General features: G+C 36.9%; 2 protein-coding genes across 6 annotated transcripts in view; one reads left to right on the forward strand and one right to left on the reverse strand.

Annotated features, from left to right (window-relative positions):
- Tex10 (testis expressed 10) overlaps window positions 1–19,305 on the reverse strand; it is a 45,924-nt gene extending 26,619 nt beyond the window's left edge. The window contains exons 1-8 of one of the 2 annotated variants that reach the window (XM_027930947.3): window positions 19,156–19,305; window positions 15,716–15,904; window positions 13,640–13,879; window positions 13,167–13,351; window positions 12,535–12,778; window positions 7,141–7,253; window positions 1,745–1,983; window positions 943–1,078 (exon numbers count right to left, since the gene is read on the reverse strand). In XM_027930947.3, coding sequence (XP_027786748.1) covers window positions 943–1,078; window positions 1,745–1,983; window positions 7,141–7,253; window positions 12,535–12,778; window positions 13,167–13,351; window positions 13,640–13,879; window positions 15,716–15,895 — 1,337 coding nt within the window. In that variant the 5' untranslated portion in view covers window positions 15,896–15,904; window positions 19,156–19,305. Of the gene's footprint in view, window positions 1–942; window positions 1,079–1,744; window positions 1,984–7,140; window positions 7,254–12,534; window positions 12,779–13,166; window positions 13,880–15,715; window positions 15,905–19,155 lie in introns of both variants that reach the window. The other variant, XM_027930946.2, reaches the window with a different exon arrangement.
- The window catches only part of Invs (inversin), a 209,990-nt gene that overhangs the window by 169,427 nt on the left and 21,095 nt on the right, over window positions 1–19,468 (forward strand). The gene's annotated exons all lie outside the window — the stretch shown is intronic.

Genomic DNA, 19,468 nt, shown 5'->3' on the forward strand with positions numbered 1-19,468 from the left:
AGGCCGCACGCATGCCAGGCGAGCGCACTACCGCTTGAGCCACATCCCCAGCCCTAACCTCCATATTTTCTATGGGAAGAAAAAGATTATGGCCGTGTTGTGGCTTGAATATGAAGTGTCCCCCAAAGTTTGTTTGAAGGTGAAATGACTAGACAGAGTGCTATAATCTACTTTGAATAAACTGCCGAATAATTACAGGCAGGTAGGATGTGGGTGGAGAGGGTGGGTCAATGGGGCATGCCCTGGAAGGGTTAGCTTCCCTGTGCCCCCACCCAGTTTCCTGGCCATGATGAGGTGAGCCACTTTCCTCCACTAGACACCTTGGGCCCAGAGCAATGAACTTAGCCAATCACGGAATAAACCTCCAAAACCTCTAAGTTATTTTTGTCAGGTATTTTGGCCACAGCAATGAAAGGCTAATTAAAACAGGCTGCTATAGGTTGTTGCATCTGTTCACTAGCTACAAGTAGAAATACATGCCAAAGAGGCTTTTACTGTTCAGATATGGGTATAAAGTTCACGAGAACTATTAAGCATGCTTTTTTATAAAACTTTCCATCATTTCATAAATGCACTACATAGGATTTAAAAAAAAAGAGAGAGAGAGACACTTTCTCCAAAGATTTCATCACTCTATCAGCTTATTTAAAATATTTAAACAGACTACAAATAACTCAGCAAGAGAAAAGAGAAATTTTGTTTTGTTTTGAGTACCAGGGATTGAACTCAGGGGTGCTCAATCACTGAGCCACATCCCCAGCCCTACTTTGTATTTTATTTAGAGACAGGGTCTACTGAGTTGCTTAGCGCCTCACTTTTGCTGAGGCTGGCTACAAACTGGCGATCCTCCTGCCTAAGCCTCCTGAGGCACTGGGATTACAGGTATGTGCCACTACACCTGGCATAGAAAAAGGAAATTTATATAATAAAGTAAAACTTTACCTGAGCCTGTAAGATCTCAATTCTTCCTTCTGATAGATTTTACTGAAAAATTTTAGTAACAAAGTCCGAACTGGAAGGAGAAGGCCCCTTTGTTGATATAATGTATAAACTGCCTTAATGAGAGTCTCTGTAGCCTCTAAAAACAGAAAGAAAATAACTGATATCAATCAAAAATATTTCTTTAATAACCTCCGAAATTCCTCTAAATTCACTTTTACTCTGCCCATACGGCAAAAGCTGGTCTTAGCTACAAACTATTAATAACTATCAAAGTCCTACTGTAATAACAGCGTAACTAAAACCAAAGTCAAACCAACCAAAAGTTACAATATAAATTTTCTTAAGGTACAATAAACCTTGGGATGACAAAAAAAAAGCGAAAGGTGAATTAGATTGTAACCAAACAGAAAAGCCTTGATTCAATTCTGAATGAAAAAAGTTGTTGTAAATCAGTCCAAAAAATGGACAATGTAACTTAACTCCTACACTGAAGAAAGGTAGATGAGGAAATATAGAATGTTCATTCTACATTGATCAAAGGGAAAAACTTTTAATTTTCAGTCAGACTAGAGCCCTTAGAAGATAGGCCCATTGTGAAGCAAATTAAATATGGGCCTATCTTCTAAGGGCTAAATGATTTCAGAGTTCAAGCAGATAGTGCTTTATAAATTCTTAGGCTAGCTACCTTATATGGTCTGAATATAATTAACTACATGGAAAAGTTTGGAAGTCACCATTTCATGGCTAGTCACTAAATACCATAAGAGCTCCTCTCAGATCAAGGCAAAACAGCATCACGTACCTCTGTTTGGTTGTATCTGCATTAACCTCCACGATACTCCAAGCAATCTGTTCAGCTGCTTACTGTTTAGCCTAGAGCCATCTTCAAGGGTCTTTGTCACAAATTTCCTTATCATTTCTATCCAACTGGAATCTTTCTGCAAAGTTGAGGCATTTGCCAGGGAGACCATGATATCAGACAGTGTTAAATTCAGTAAGAGATGATCTACGTTATTGGAGAGAATCGTGCAATGCTTGATGCTAAAAACAAACAAAGACACACACACACATATATCTATAAAGTGTTATGTCTACCATGCCTGCTTCACTTAGCGTACTTGAAACAAAAAAATTCCTTCTAGAATTAATAAAACGTCAAGATGACACAGTGTATAGGCAAGGTTCAGGTCATAGTTCTGTAAATAAACTATTTACTACAGAATCGGGGTTGTTCAGAAAGTCTGAATTACCCTGCATATGGCTCAGTTCATTATTAATGCTGCTGTTTACACAGAAGGCAAACTGTTTCACAATACTGCATGGGAATCCTAAAAAACTTGAAAGATAAGAAGACCTGAAGATTTTTTAAGAAAACATTTATTTGGATGGACATCACAGCAGATCTTGGCTTTACTTCTAACTAATCACCTTACCTAAGAAACACTAGTTTCTCCTGATAATAATTTCCTCCTGTATGAAATATGAAGACTGATTCAGGTAAGCACTGATTTGAAATGAATTAACTTTATAATTCACACACTAAAATCAGTTTACTTATCTTAGCCAAAAATGTTTCTTTCAAAACTTGAAAGAAATTTTTAAATACCTGAATACAATATTTATTGAACAAAATCTGAAATTCAAAACATACTCATTTCAGATTATTACAGTACAGTCCATTTTTTTCATGTTTAGAAAAATGTGGAGTTGACTAAAATTATAAATATCTCAAAGTAGTCAATTTTAAAGGAAAACAGTAACTCTGGATTAGATTTCAGCAAGGACAATTGTGAAGAACCACACATACATGAAAAGGGAAATAAATTTGGTGTGGCTGAGCATCAAGCAAGGCTAGAAACCACAAATGAGCCTAGAAAGGAAAAAGGGAACCAGTTTACAAAGAACATCAAAATTAATTTTGCAGACAAGGGAGTACCATGGCTAACTTCTTTCAGATGGATGATTTTGCAAATACAAAAGGAAAAACAAGAGTTATAGACTATAAACAAAGAAGCAGCTGTGTGGCTATTGGAGCAATACAGGCAACAGTAGGCAAGGGCAAGAACTAGGGTCAATACTGGTATGGACTAGGAGAAGGGAAACATTAGAATAAAAATTGTCTGGATATGAGACTTGCTCAAATGTATACACATATGTGAGCTGGGGAGGGTAGAGAAGGGCAGCATCAAAGATTCTAGCACTGGTGACTAAGTTGATAAGAGATGATGAAGAAAAAAGAGCAGAAATCCAGAAATAAATTCTACCTTGTATATACTGAACCTAAACTGTCATAAATCCAGGCAGCATGGCTGACAAACAACTCAATATGGAAGTCTGACACTTGACACTGGAAAGAGAAGTCTGAGCAAAATTTTATAGAAATTATCCACACAACCACTCCCAGCTAGCTGCAAAGGAAACTAGGATGGCTAGTTTTTATTTTATGTAGCTATATGTCCAGCTAAAAACCGGGAATTTTATCATTAAAAGAGAATGCAACCTGGATAAATTTGCAACATTTCCTCCCCCCAGGTAGAGCTTTATAAGATAACACTCTCCTAGATTTATCTCATGCAGCACAATCTATTACTATATCTGGGAGAACTCAATGGGCAACTGCAAATTTCAGAGAGTTCATTCTGCTTCTCCAATAATTTATACAAAAAGTTTAAAGACTACATATACCAACCCACTTTACACTTCTAGAAAAAGAATATAAATTGTCACTTTGAATGAAAATGATGTATCAATGTTCAGTTCACTAACTGCACTGATAGTTGGAGAGGCTGTGCATGTGTGAGGACAGGAAATATACAGGAACTCTGCACCTAAAACTGCTCTAAAAGAATTAAATATTTTTTAAAAAAGGAAAGAAATTCTGATGCATGCTATAACATGAACCCTGAAAACATCAAACACAAAAGAACAAATACTGTAGATTATATTCATGATGTACTAGAATAAGCAAACACACAGAGAAAGTAAGTTGAACCGTACTTATCAGGAGGAGTATGGGCAGTTACTGTTTAGCAAAAACAGAGCTTCAGTTCAGGATGAGTTCAGAAGGTGGTTGCACAATAATGTGAAAGTACTTAATGACACTCAACAGTACACTTGTAGTTACAATGGTTAAATGCTATGTTATATACACTTTCTACCGTAAAAATAATTACAAGCTTTGTAACTACATTTCAACATGAGGGGAAAATGAAGACAGCAAGCTAAAGAAACTGGGAGTACATAAATATGTATCTTGGCACAAATGTCACTTCATCAGAGTTGCCTTTCCTAGAAGCCTCCAGCCCCCTAAAAAACAAGGACCAGCTCTTTGTTCTATACCTTTTGTTAAGTACTGGGAACTGAATCCAGGGGCACTTCACCACTAAGCCATACCACCAGTCCTTTTATTTTTATTTTAAAATTCTAAGACAGGGTCTGGCTAAGTTGCCCAGGCTGGCCTTATAACTTGCGATCCTCCGACCTCAGCTTCCTGGATCACTGGGATTACAGGCATGTGCCATCATGTCTGACCCCTTTATTATATACTCTTATATTGCCCTAACTCTTCTTTCATTTGATCACAATTGGTCACTGATTCAATAATCAGAGAAAAAAATTCTCCCTCATTAGATTGAATTCCACTGAGAACTGGCACTATTTATCTTTATCACTAAATGTTCAGCACCTACTACAGGAGGTGGCTTACACATATTAAAGGTCCAACAAATTTATTGAATGCTAACAGTATACCCTACACTCTTAAATCATTTACTTACACTTGAGAGTCTACTAAATTCTAAACATCCTAAGCATTATTTAAACTCATTTTTTTGAAACCCCTTACCGGAAAAAAACAAACACACATAAAATTTTACATCATGATATCAGGAGTTCAAAGACTTTCTAAACCTTGGACAGACTGTGAATTAAAGTTCTGTTCTAATAAGAAAATTGTGTGTGGAGGGAAAAACCTAACATCTTCCTCAAAAAAAGGTCTCTCTGATTCGAGCAACTCCATAAATTAGTCTTCCTAAAACAGTTTTGACCAACCAAAAGTCCTCAATGACAAAAGAATCAAGGCTAAAAGTAAGATGAACTCCAAGAAAAAGAAGTTATTTCCAGAATCAAGGTCAGTGAAGAATAGAAACCAGATCTGACCCAGCCAGGTCCATATTCTCCAGTTTTGTTTTGTTTTTTTAATATGGTCTCCTTACATTGTCTCTAGTCCCTTACACAGTCTACTAGATGAAATCACATCCATATTCAGATCCACTTCAAACACTACCCTCCATATAGCTTTTGTCTATTTATCCTGACAAAAACTTATCATCTGTCTCCCAACAAATTCACAGTTAAAATTAATGGTACAGTTATAAGTATACTTATATAAAGCCTTGTTATCTATATTAATTCATTTTTAAAAAGTATTTGGACAAAATACCTTTATTTTATTTATTTATTTTTATGTGGTGCTGAGGATCAAACCTAGGGTCTTGCACATGCAAGATGAGTGCTCTACCGCTGAGCCACAACCTCAGCCCCATATTAATTCACTTCTACCAATTATGGAGCTACTACTTCTCAGCTTCCAACTCACCCTCCAAACTCCACTTTGTGATCCTGGGGCTGGGACTATGTGAGCCACAGTTTTCCTTTATGTGGCTTCTTCTAACAATAAAGAGATGGTAGAAAGAGACTTGAAAGCTGTAGGAGGAAAACAGGGTATTTTTCTTTCCTATCCCTGTTTTTGCTTCCTATTGCTGTCCGCATCAACTAGCACCTCTTCTACAGGAATGTTCACAATTCATTCTAGAAGCCACAGTGATTCCAGCTTGTTCAATAAAGGGTCTCTTTGATCCTAGCTCTACACAACTAGCATCACCATGCCTGTAGGAAAATACCAACAGAACCAAGCTAGAACCCCCTTTGCAGAGTTGTGGGTTCCTGCTCTATACAGTCTTCTCTGAGGCCAAGACATGAACACCAGCTGAGCAGCAACCGCTTCTCAGAGGTCAGTCCTGGCTCCCTTCCTCTAAGCTTTTTCCTTTCTTTTCTTTGTTCTCAGTTCTAGAGATATGAGTTGCTATTTCCATAATATATTACTATTCCCTTGTTGTCTTCTCAGTTTTTTAAAACATAATTAATAATTCTTTATATTAAATTCTGTTAAAACTCATTGGTGTGGTTTTTATCTCCTGAATGGATCCAGACACACTTGCTTACAATTCAGAATCAAATCACTTAGGAAAGAAAGGAATACAACTTAAAATATTTTATTATCAAAATACTTTATTTACAATAAGTGACCAAAATAAATAGTGAATGAATGAAAAGCTCATTCATCTATAGAACAGCCTTATTTCTTCCAGCACAGTCCCTGAACCCTGCTCAGAGAGTCTCTGTGGGGCTGGGGATATAATTCAGTGGAAGAGTACTTTGCCTAGCATACACAAAGCTCTGTGTTCAATCCACTGACCCATCCTCCACCCCCCCCCCAAAAAAAAGAGAGAAAGAAAGAAAACAGCACACAGCCTCAAAGCTTCTCCAGTTAGTTTCTTCCCTTTTGTATATTAAAGATCCTAAAGACTGTTTTGACAGGCTTTTTTAAGATCCCCTTTGAATGTTCACTCATTTGAAGCAACTATAATTTTAGTGTTTCGCTTGTACCTGCTTGTCAAGTTTTATTATATAACATGTTCTCACATTTATCTGCTCTCACTTGCAGTACACATTTTAAATGCTTTCCAAGCTGACTTTTTAAACTCCATCTTCTAATTTATTGTCCCTTTTCCCCCTTTCTTTTCCAATTCCTTCCTTCAGGACATTGATCCTACTTTTACTACCAGTTTCCTCAAGTAAAAATGAGAGCATACTAAGATGACTTTCCAAAGTTCTGTAGACAGAGAATCAATAATTACATGGTGCCCCTCAAAATAAACCACCCATGTTGGCAATTTTTAATTAATGCACATTTATGTACTTTAATACATTCACATAGCACAACTGTACAGACTTTTAAAAATTCAAAAAAAAAAATTACTAACGTTTGTTCAAAAGAGCCATACTATGGCTACTTCTATTTTCACAAAATCTAAATATCTCATGATGTAGAAATTGCCAGACTATGATTAATTACATTTTAATAATTCCAGGTTTAACAGCTTTTTAAATTTATACAGTGGAAAATAATCAGAATACCTTTTATTTGTCTCTTTCCTTCTGTGCTTGGTTATTTCTTTTAAGGCATACGGAAAATGACTCATAAAATGGTGTTTGAAGTCAATAAGGTAATTCTTTCGAAGCCAGAACTCCTATTGAAATAAAGATTAAGATTAGCTATCTATGAGAAATAAATGTACAATAATCAATAAAACTTTAAGAAAAAATGATAATTTGTCAATATTCAGCTATAGATGGTCCATTATGATACACCTTCTGCCAGTGATATAAGATGCAAATAAAATTTTAAAATCAGAATGAACTATTAAGGTATCCAATTTTCATCCACAGATCCTTTTGGTACCTGATAATTATTTCCTTGAATTTATCTGCTACTTAAGAAAGAAAAAGGAAAAGTAAATGAGATTGGAAAATATTATGAATTTGAACCACCAATGGAATATTTATAAAATACACAAAACAAACTCTTCTACTTAGCATTCTATCTATACCATAACTCCAAACCACGGTGATTCCATTGTTTCTCATTAAAGGTATCCAAAACTTAAAGCAATGCATGTCTCTAAAATGCTTTAGCAATAATGGTGAATTTGTCATTCCCTCCTACTTAAAACACTTAAAAATTCCAGATGAACATTCTTATTTCTTCTGATACAGAGTAACCAATCATCCCATTTTGCCAGACACTTAGCAGTTTCCTAGGATATAGGATTTCAGGTACTAACGCGGCTAGCTATAGCTCAGGTGCTCCTGCTTAGTATACTGGGTTCTTCTCTTCTTCCTGACCTCTAATTGTTTGGATGTACCCAGTTACCAGTCCTTAGATGTTTCTTCCCAAGCTCCAGATTCTATTTACAGGTGTACACTTGACATCTCTTGGACTTTTACTATTAATCATTAGATGATGGCTGCTAGAAGAGATGGTGACCATAAAGGAGTTCATTAGTGTTCTAGTTTTATAAATTTGATGCTGCAGTCTGGCTGGGCACAATTCAGGAGCCACTTGTCAAAAGAAACGAACTTTATTTTTAGAACCACACACGCCAAACAAAACAGCTCCTCAGGAAAAACCTTCAGAGCCCAACTGCCACCACCGGCTTCCCACAAGCCTCTCAACCTCCCCCACTCCTCCTGCTCTTGAGGCCAATTGGCTGGGTCGCGTGGGCGCAGCCAAAATAAGTCCCCCAATGAGCAGCTCCGTAGTCTGAAAGGGCGGGGAAACAGCCCAATGAGCATCACCGCAGAGGAGCCAATCAGCTAGAAGTTGCTGGGGCCGCTGTGGCTCTCAACAATTTGACACTTAAAATTAAACGAACAGGGCTGGGGTTGTGGCTCTGTAGTAGAGCACTTGCCTAGCACATGTGAGGCAATGGATTCGATCCTCAGCACCACATATAAAAATAAATAAATAAAAGTTATTTAAAAATCCAAACTCCTTAACAGGAACCAGAGTCCCACATGATCTGGCCACTGTCACTCTTCTTCTCCCTCATCTTCCACTTCTACCAGTACCTCACTTGCACTTGGCCTTCTAGTCATTCTTCAAATATGCCAAACTTGTTTACACCTAGGAACTAGTAGACCTAGGAACACTTCCCTATACCAGGAATGTTCTTTTTCCTGCATATTTATTTATAAGTCTTGTTCCTTTGCTTCATTCAGTTACTTTTTAATGTCTTAACCTCAGAGAGCATTTCCTGACAACTTATCATTCTGTTCTAGTTCCCACTCCTATGTCCAGCACATGCCTTCTTTATACCTGACTTCATTTTAAATTTTATTTCCAGCAGTAATATTATATACTTGTTCACCTTTTATCAACTATAAGATAATCACTCTAAGCTCATTACCAGTAAGGTTTACCTTTTTATGTCCACTGCCTAGAACAGCACCACAGAACTCAAAAAGACCAAATTTCTTCAGTGATGAAACTGTTCTATATCTGTGCCATCCAATACAGCAGTCACTACCCATATGCAACTATAGAGCACTTAAATTATGGGTTGGTAAAATTGAAGAACTGAATTTTAACAAACTTAAGTTGCCCCACTTATAGATGTCAAATAAACCTTTGAGTAAAATGACTCAAAAAGCATGACTACATCTGTTTACATATTCTAATTCTCACAAGAAAAGGGTACAACAATGGATCACATAAATAAAAAGTAGCAAGTAAGCCAATATTAAAATACAAGATACAAATTTTTATGAGTAATTATAATCCTGAAACCAACAATGTTAATATAGGATCCTAAAAATCAAAGTACATTAAAAAGTTAAATTATATTTTCATTTTTAAAACCAGCGACATATTAAGAGTATTATCAGAAATAAGCTATCTGAGTAAGGATCAGAGTATCCCAACACTGCTTGTAACTTGAACATACCTTAAGATTTCTTTTCAAAACAAGAATCAGTTTCAAATTGCTAAAAGATTTAAAAAAAAAAAAAAAAAAACTACTTGAATACAAATTAAATCTCAACTGTGATGCAGATACTATCAAAATCAAATGCATTAAACAGCACCTAAGACGGTACCCTAACCCAGATGCCAATTTGTCAACAGAAAAACCTATAGACTTTCTGAGAGAAAGAAAATTACCATTCAGTCTGCCATCTGTGACTTGCATTAAAAGGCTAAGGAATGCCATTTGATTCCTCCTAAAAGTGAAGCTGTTAGAAAGGTTATTCAATGTCTTAACTAAGCCTACAAATAAAGGTGAATGAGAGATGGGAGTTAAGAGTAGGAATGCAAAAAAAAAAAAAAAAGCCATTCAATGTCACTCGGCACAGCTAACATACACTTTTATACTTTCTCTCTAAGATAATAGTTCTTATTAAGTTATTAGAATTTGGCACACTAAATCTCCCAAAGTAAATTAGAAATAGATGCTTTCAAATATTAGTTCTGAGCTAGGAATGCAATTCAGTGGTAAAGTGCTTTGCCTACTATGGTGTGAGGCTCTAGGTTTGATCCTTAATACTGCAAAGATATATACTATCCTATCTGAATTACTCCTCCATCCCAATTCTATGTAAATAAATCAAATTAGCATTCTGGTCTTCAAAAGTTCATAATCTTTTATGCTTAGTATGCCATGTTTAAAAAACACTAATAAACCTAGCCATGTTATAATAAAAAATAGTTCTACGGTATAATATTTTAAATACCCATAAAACTAAAGCAATATTTAGAACCTATGTCATTTGACTGGTAGCAGATGACCCAAAACTAGCACCAATTAATTAATTTGCATGTTCTGCATTTTGGGCTTACTATTTTACCTAAATATAATCACTACTACTAAAGCAACAACAAATGTTTATTGGTGCATCATATATAACCAGATACCAAGGAATTCTGGAATTTTTATTTCTCAGCTCTCTAAAATAGAAGGAAAGACCAGTATTCAAAATCCATGTTAAAATATTATTACTTTCATTTTTTCTTGGCCTTTCAAATGCAAATACAGCTTCTGACATACAGGATTATGTCCTAATAAGCCCATTTTTAGTGGAAAATACCCTAAGTCAAAAATGCATTTAAGCTGGGAATGATGGCTCATGCCTGTAAACACCTGTCTGTAATCCCAGCAGCTCAGGAGGCTGAGACAGGAGGATACAGTGTTCAAAGCCAGCCTTAGCAATTATGAGGCGCTAAGCAACTCACTGAGACCCCATCTCTAAATAAAATACAAAATAGGACTAGAGGTATGGCTCAGTGGTTGAGTGTCTCTGCATTCAATCCCTGGTAAACCCCCACCCCAAAAATGCATTTAATACACCTAGCCTACCAAATATCATAACTTTGCCTAAGCTATCTTAACTCATCGTGTCCAACATCACAGATTATTTACCCAATGTCCTGTTTTTAGAATGGTTTATATATGCAAAAGTATTGTCCCAGTGCCCAACTTATAAGACAATTTGTATTTTCAGTCTGAATCACAATAAAGGATATAAGCTATAGGTTATGATTTCCAAGGTATTTTAATGCATCTGTGTCAATTTTGTTGATACAGCTGCAGAATCGAAAACTTTAATGAGTTAATCAGTATTACAATTACTTACATTAGCCTACGTTAGGGCAATTACTATCTAACATAAGTCTATTTTACAATAAAGTGTTGAATATCTCCTGTAACTGAAGTAAAAAAAAAACAGAATAGTTGTACAGGCAAGCTCTTTTGCACCATTCTAAAGTAGAAAAATTTTCAGCTGAACCATCCTAAGTCAGGGACAGTAGATCCATTCAAGAATACAAATAATACATACTTTTCTAAAGAACTGTATACATTATTATATCATGAGCCTACATCAAAAATGAACTGCCATATAGAAAGCAAGTTTTGCTTTCTCAATATCATATACTATACCTCTAATCATGATTTTTTTCAATGTGTCAATAAAGACAAAAGACTCAAAATTTACATCAATAAAATGCCTATTTGAAAAAGCAATTTAAACACCATCCCTACAGATAGGTGATAACAGTGCTAGAACATGCTCAACCTACCTTAGTACAATTCCATAATGCTTTTCAAATTTATCAAATATTACTACTTCAGGTTGAAATTTAAAAATTAGAACACCATAATGCTTTTCAAAAATTACCTGATACTACTACTTTAGGTTGAAATTTAAAAATCAGAACAAAGAAGACCTCCTTCTCTGTTTTATGTGTTCATAGACAATTATAAGGATTTACATCTGTCTAGTCAAAAGTTCTTGCAGAAATTCTTTTATAGCTGCCCTTTTAAGTGTGTTGGCATACTAATTTAGCACCAACTTAATTTCATAGATTATTCTTCCTTTCTTGCACAGCAAAGGATCAGCATACACACCATACACTACATTCACAATAAGGTCTCAGTTTGGTCTTTTCTGCTAACTTAAGCAACATGACACAACTAGAAGCCATTACTTAATAATTTTACTTGCACTTTTTTAATCCTACAAAGACCGTCAGAGACTAAAATGTCCCTAAATAATCAATCCATCTTAGAGGGTGGGGTTATGGCTCAGCAGTAGAGCACTCACTTCGCATGTGCGAGACCCTGGGTTTGATCCTCAGCACCACATAAGAATAAATAAATAAACTAAAGATACTGTGTCCATCTGCAACTAAAAAATAAAATAATAATCCACCTTAAACATTTTACACTACTATGAATTATATCTAATAAAATCAAATGGAATCCAGCAAATTTTTATACATCTCACTAAAAAACTACATATATTCATAGATAATAACCTCATAAAACTATTTACATTTTTTTGAAGTTCACACTTAAAACTCTTGAGTATTTTTTGGGAAAATGCACAATCGATTCATATAATAAATTGATTTCTAAGCTTCCTATTTACGATAAACGGCTTTACTAATAAAGTAAAAAACCCATTAGTTCTCACCAATTTATGGGTTTCATCATGTTGTTTAGAGAGTTTCCACAGAAGAGAAATAATATTAAGGACTTGCTGCATAACCTGTAGCGGTTCTCGATCAAAACCACTTCCAAGAGAAGCAGCTAGTTGTGGAGGCACAGCTTCAACCCAGCATTCAATTAACAATGGAATTATTATCTCTATAAATCCTTTCAGGTTTTCAGTAGATGATAGTCCTTCATCCACAGCTCCTAGTCCTCCAACAAAAAACCTTGTAAGGAAAGAATAAAATTTAAAAAAATTGTTTAAAAAAGATGCATTATCCCTTACTCAATTTAAATCTTAAATATAAACTACCAGTAAAATGAAGCACCACGAACTGATAATTACATTAAGACTACTAAGAAAAATGAAATTCTAAGATGACAAAGCCAACAGAGATCATCAAGTTTTACTTCTCGTTAGGCTTTTCTAGAAATGAATAAACAAACATACTTTCAAATAAATCCTCCCATCAGGAGTCATCAAATCAAATCATGAGTAACTACATGAAAACTATGAAAGACAACTGCATGTCTTCCACCATTAGCCATCAATGGTCAGCAGTTAGAATTCAATATAGGAAAACTGAGCGTGGACATAACTGAAATCCTTCTTACCGTAGCCTGAACTGTGAACTGACATTTGGCTGTGAACCCCCATTTTCATAAACCTGGATGTGTTGCTGGTCGTTGGCATGTTCCTTCCAGTTGATAAAAATGGAGTTGCTAGTGGCATGGGGATTTTCTTTTTGTTCCTGAAGTCCTTCACTTTCTCTCAACCTACTGGATCCATCTGCCAAGGCCTGAAGGAATTTACTGAGTCTCACTAAGACTTTCAGCCTCCACTGCTGAGAAGTGAGTCTCCGATTAGGATTTACAGAAAGTATCCAAGACTGGGATCTGTCTCTATTTACCAGTCCTTTGGACAGCTGCTGATGAGAAATAAGTTCTACAAAATTCTTAAGCAATATACTGCTACGGCCAGTAATTAGAGCTGGGTACTGTTCCAGCAGAATGTCCAAAACTTTCAGAGAGTCCTCCTGAATTCCTTCAGTAATGTGAGTCATGGCACTAGAGAGATGGGCACTTACCAAAGGAAAAAATGGAGAAATTTGTTCAGCTCGTATTTTGGGGGCCAGGAATTGAAGAAGTTGAACTGCTGCTAATCGTACATTAGCATCTTTATCTGTAAACACAGCAGTCACTTCACTTAATATGTTTGAAAGGTGTGCATCAATTATAAATGGGTACTGAGACAAAAGGTCTTTAAGTCCAAGAAGAGCACTTTGTTTAACCCCAGCATTGTAGTGATGCATCTGTGACAGCAAATCCTACAAACAAAAATAAAGTTTTTAGGTGTATATACGTGTATACACTATATCATTTTCAACTAAACATGCAAACTATGCTAATTAACTGATACTCCTTATACAAACTGCAACAATAAGTATTTTAAATGCTATTAAACTTTGATTAAAATCATAAGTTTTGCCTTCAAAATATTTTTAGCTTAAAAAAGTTACATAATTTTCAGTTAGAATTTTTTTTTACATTAAACTACATACAGGCTCAGACACTATAATTTAAAGTGATAGCAATCAACACCATCATTTATTATAAACCTATTACGTACCAAACATTATGGTGAGTGCATTTATGTACTTCTAATTTAACAGGCCTTTTCCTGCCAATTTTAAATGTTCTTTTACAAGTGCGAGGTCTTTTACAAGTGTGTATGTATTTTATTCAGAGGATACTACTTGAGAATTTTATTCACAGAATGTTTCATTTAACAATTGAAAAAATAACTTCAAATACATTATTATTTAACATCCAGAGCTTCAAAAGCAAAATTAGAAAACATGTCCTCACAAAGACCTGTACACAAATATTCATAACAGCATTACTCTTAAGAGCCAAAAAGTGAAAATAAATCAAATGTCCATAAGTGATTAGCAAAATGAGACAATCATACAAAGGAACACTATTCAAGGATATAAAGTACTTTTCTGATCCAAGCTATAACATGGATGAACCTCAAAAATATGCTAAGTGAAAGACTAATAACAAAAAGAAAAATCTTCAGAAAGATTAGTGATTGCCTAGGGCCAGGAAAAAGGAATGGGGAGTGACTCCAATGGATAACTTGGTAAAATATATTAAAAATCACTGAATTGCTTACTTTAAATGGGTGACTTTCATTATGTATGAACTATATCTCAATAAAGCTATTCAAATTTTTAAACAAAACTTTCTGCTCAAACTTTGACTTTAAGCATTTATAAACTAGAGTTCCCTAATCTAAAAATCTAAAACCCATTATGTTCCAATATCCAAAACTTTTGAGTGCCACAAGTGGAAAATTCTTTACCTGACCTCCAGTGATTTGTCAGTCAAAACATGTGCATACTAAAATTATTGTATAAAATTACTTTCAGACTATGTGTATAAAATAAAATGTAGACTTGAGTTCCATCCCTAAGGTATCTCACAATGCATATGCAAATATACAAAATACGAAAACAATGTGAAATACAAAACACTTTTGGTTCCAAGAATTTGATAAGGAATATTTAATCTGTACTATGAACCTATAACAAACTATGGGCTACATAGGTTCAAAAATAAATGTGACAGGGGGCTGGGGCTGGGGCACTTAAAGGGAAAAATTGAGAAATTTGTTCAGCTCGTAGCTGAACAAAAGTGTGGTAGCGCACTTGCCTGGCATGTGTGAGGTACTGGGTTTGATTCTCAGCACCGCATATAAATAAAGGTCTCTCAACAACTAAAAAACTATTTTTTAAAAAATATGAATGCAACAGAGTCTTAAGTAGCTATAAAAACAGATGGAAAACTTTTCATCACAAACATGATACAGCAAACAAAAAGTTAAACTTAAGAATTACCTTCAGATGAAATATATTATCAAATAAGTATACTAGAGGAAAACCACTATCATTTAGTTCAGCAAACTTTTATGGAAGAGGTAAAAAAGATGCAGTTCCAAGATCAGATATGGATAACAGATGAACCCTAAATATCATCTATCAATAAACTCTGACCCTAGGCAAATCATTTCCTCTAAGAGTTTAAGCAACTTTTTACAAAAACATTCTACATGATTTCAAAGAAAATCTTATTTTATCAAAATGAGATTTATGACTTACCTTTATGTTTAATTTTCTATTGTTTGTTGGAAGTGTTCCATCCTCTTTAAGTTGCTCGGGAAGATGTATAGTCTTTGTTTTGAAGTTTGTAGCAGTAGCATTTTCTAACTTGGGCTTCTTTTTACCAACTTTCAGTTTTACTTTTTGGAAATCATCTTGGCGTTTCCTTTTTTTGGTCATTCTTGAGTACTATATCAAAAACAATTAAACCCAACATTTACATTACTCTAACATTTCAAACATAAAAAGAATTAAGGCCAACAGTGATTATGCCAGAGGATCAAAATATTAAATGGGAAATATTTTCAAGAAGTGCAAAAAAAAAAAAAAAAATCAGTTTAGTCAAGAAATGCTATCAGAGCCATTAATGATAAGGCAACAACTTTGTCACTAGCTTTGCAAATTTTTTGTTTGGGTGGGAGGTAAAGACCAAGAGTAGGGGATAAACCTGGTATAGGCTAGGTGAAGAAACTAGCATCTTAAATATCAGACAAGTTCAGACTAGATAAACAGAAACCCTGTATCTCCCCCAAAAAAAGATAAAAAGCAACATAAATGGAAATACAATGTTTCAGAGGGATAAGGAACAAAGACTAGCTAGACCACTATCATAATAAATAACTCAAGCATAACCATGACACCTTGTACCACCTCCTCCTCATCCACCACTACATTGTTTGAAGTCCTATATTTTTTACCCTTGACTATTATTCAACAGCTTCCTCAGTGGTATTCTTGCTTTGTCTCTAATGTCTACTATTTAGTCCTCTGGCCACAGTCACCAGACAACTCTTTCTAGATAGATCTGACCAAGACTCAGGATACTTCAGTTCTTTATACTCACAGAGAGTAAAACTTCCTTACCATGACATATTATGACCCTCCTAATGGAGCCCTAACCACTCTCTCCAGCTTTATCTTCCCACAAGCTAACTTCTAAAAAACAGCCCACTCCTTCTGGAATCAGCTCAACTCTTTTTGATACATTTTCCACATGCCTCAAAAATAATGAATTCTGCCTTCCACTGTACATCCAATTGAGTAGATAAATATTTCTGGAATAAAACTTCTCCAGTCTCCATAATTATCCTATGCCTATCTATGAAGTCACAGCATTAGAGAGAGAGAAAAAAATAATAAAGTCTGCAGTATTTCAAGATTAATAAAATGGGACTAGGATTGTAGCTCAGTGGTAAAGTGCTTGCCTAGCACATGTGAGGCACTGGGTTCAATCCTCAGTACCACACAAAAAAATAAATAATACAAAGGTATTGGGTTCACCTGCAACTAAAAAAAAAAATTTTTTTAAATTAATAAACTGGCTGGGCCAAGACTAAGCAGCTGAAGTTCTAGCCTTAATTCAAGAAGTTCAGAAGTCAATCAGCTATTACATATCTAAATTCACTTGACTACAGCATTTTACTACCATATATCCTCATTAGCTAGGATATGACAATACATTAAAAAGTTAATTTTATTTTAAAGCCAACTATGTAGTCCCAGATGCTCAGGAGGACGGGGCAGGAGGATTGCTTAAGCCTAGAAGTTAAAGTATAGCCTGGACAAGTATAGCAAAATCCCATCTCAAAATAAATAAATAAAGCTAATTCTAAAATTAGACTGATGCTTATCCAAATTCTGCCACTTTTTTTTAGCTGTTCTTATACACCGTGGCTCAGTTTAACCTACAAGATGATAATAATAATACCTATTTCATATGGTTGTTATGAGATGGAGTAAATAATGAGTTCATGCTTGTAAAACATTCAGAACTATGCCTTGCACATCACTAAATACAGACGCTAACACATACATGTGTTCTTGAAGTCTTAGGACCAGTAAGTACATGCCAAGCACAGTATCACATACACTATGTATACTATCATTCTATCAGTTCAAAACCATGCAAAGAAGGTAGTATCAAACCCATTTAACCATGTGTTTCAGAAAGATGAGCAAGTCAGTCCTGGAGAGGGATTCATTAGGACTGAGCACTGAAAATCAGTTTGAGGTTATACATACTGGAATTAAGATAAGGATTGAAGTCTGTGTGGAAAAATGGCTTGCCTTAGTTCATTTACCCCAAATGAAAGTTTTCATTCCACCCACCACTCTAGTTATCCCAGTTGGGGGGGGGGGGGGTGGATTAAGAAATTATGGATCTAAAAAGAAAGCCCTGATACTCATGTGGCCTATTTTAATATTAAAAAAAAAAAACAGCTTTTATTAATTAAGCAAGTATACTTTGTGAGCTTTTCCTACAATTTACCATAAGCTGGAACTAGAGATCAAAGTAAATGGTACAGTACAATGAGACAAATTAACCTGTGCCTGCTCTCCACCCCGCAAGTTTTCTGAGCTCGCTTTAATCATTTAAGTACCTGGGTCTCCAACATGCAATCATTTGTAAAGTTTATGCCATATTATCCATCATTTCCTATTAATTCACGGTTTTCCCTCCATCAGGAAGATTATGAGGGCTAAATGCCACATTGACTTTTTGATCTAGGAAAGTTTACCAGGAACTTTAAAACTTCTAGTGGCAACTGTTATTATTTTCATTTAAAAGATTCTCGCAGCCGGCAAATCAAAACGTTCAAAGTCACTTTTACAGTAGCTGATTTTGAGTAGAGGGCAGCAACTCTAGCTTCAGGGACAGACCTCCTATATCATATCGCTGGTCCTCCTCCGTATGTGAGCCCCAATCGGTTTGCCTTAGTTCATTTAGCGAATTTCACATATTCCTACTGCAGGGCTTTACTAACCCTGGCGTATCAGGATTTCAACTTAACGGAATTTCAACCTGTTAGTCTGTCATCAACCTCATTACCCTTCCTCATTTTCAACTGCTTCCCTGCCCCCACTCCCAAATTAAGGAGAGCAAGCACAGGGTACCCGGCCTTTGATAAATTCCTCTCCAAATCGCACTGAGGGGCCAAAGACACCAGCTTTCCCAGAAAGCAAGCGCCCCAGGCAGGGGCGATTCCAAAGCACTGCTGGTCTGGTTCAGCTCGGAACCGACCGCTTGCTTAAATCCCCTCGCCCAAAGACCAGAGGGTCAATTAGGGGACTGGACACCCCACCCCTTTTCGGTCCTGCGTCCAAAGAGTGAAGACCCCCAAGAGTCTTAGGGAACTACGTCTGCTTCCGAGGACTCCGGTCGGAGCCACGGCCGGGAAAGGGGCACCCCGAGCCCCACACACTGGCCTAAAACTCTCCCAGCCCCGAAACCACGCGAACCCGCCCAGTCAGTAGAGGCGCCTCCGACACGGTGGGCGCCCCGCCCCCGCACAGTCTGATCCGAACCCCGAAGACCCAGAAGGGGCGCACGCCGCCACCGCCCGCCCTGCCGCCTGGGCCGCGCGCCGACCGGGGGCGACGGTCCCACGCGACGTCCCGCGCCCCGGGAGGGCCCAACCCGACGGGCGGCGACCGCTCACCTGAGGGTGCGGCCGAGACCGGCGCGCAGAGGCCGAGGGAGAGAACGTTCAAGCACTAGCCCACGGGGCGACAGCGTGCGCCGCCGGCCTCAGCCTCTCACTCCCGGAGCGTGTTTTCAAATCGCCTCGTCCTCACGCGGCCGCGTCTCCTTCCGCCGCCCGGAAATCAGGGCCCCTCCCCCGCCCCGCCGCGCTCACGTGACCCCGGCCCGCAGCCGCGCGCAGCCCAGGAGGCGGGGGCCGGAGCAGCAGGCCACGCCCCCGGGGGGAGGGGGCCACGCCGGAAGCCCCTAGTTCGCCCAGGATGGGAACT

Source organism: Marmota flaviventris, chromosome 13, assembly GCF_047511675.1.
Source record: "Marmota flaviventris isolate mMarFla1 chromosome 13, mMarFla1.hap1, whole genome shotgun sequence".
NCBI lineage: Eukaryota > Metazoa > Chordata > Mammalia > Rodentia > Sciuridae > Marmota > Marmota flaviventris.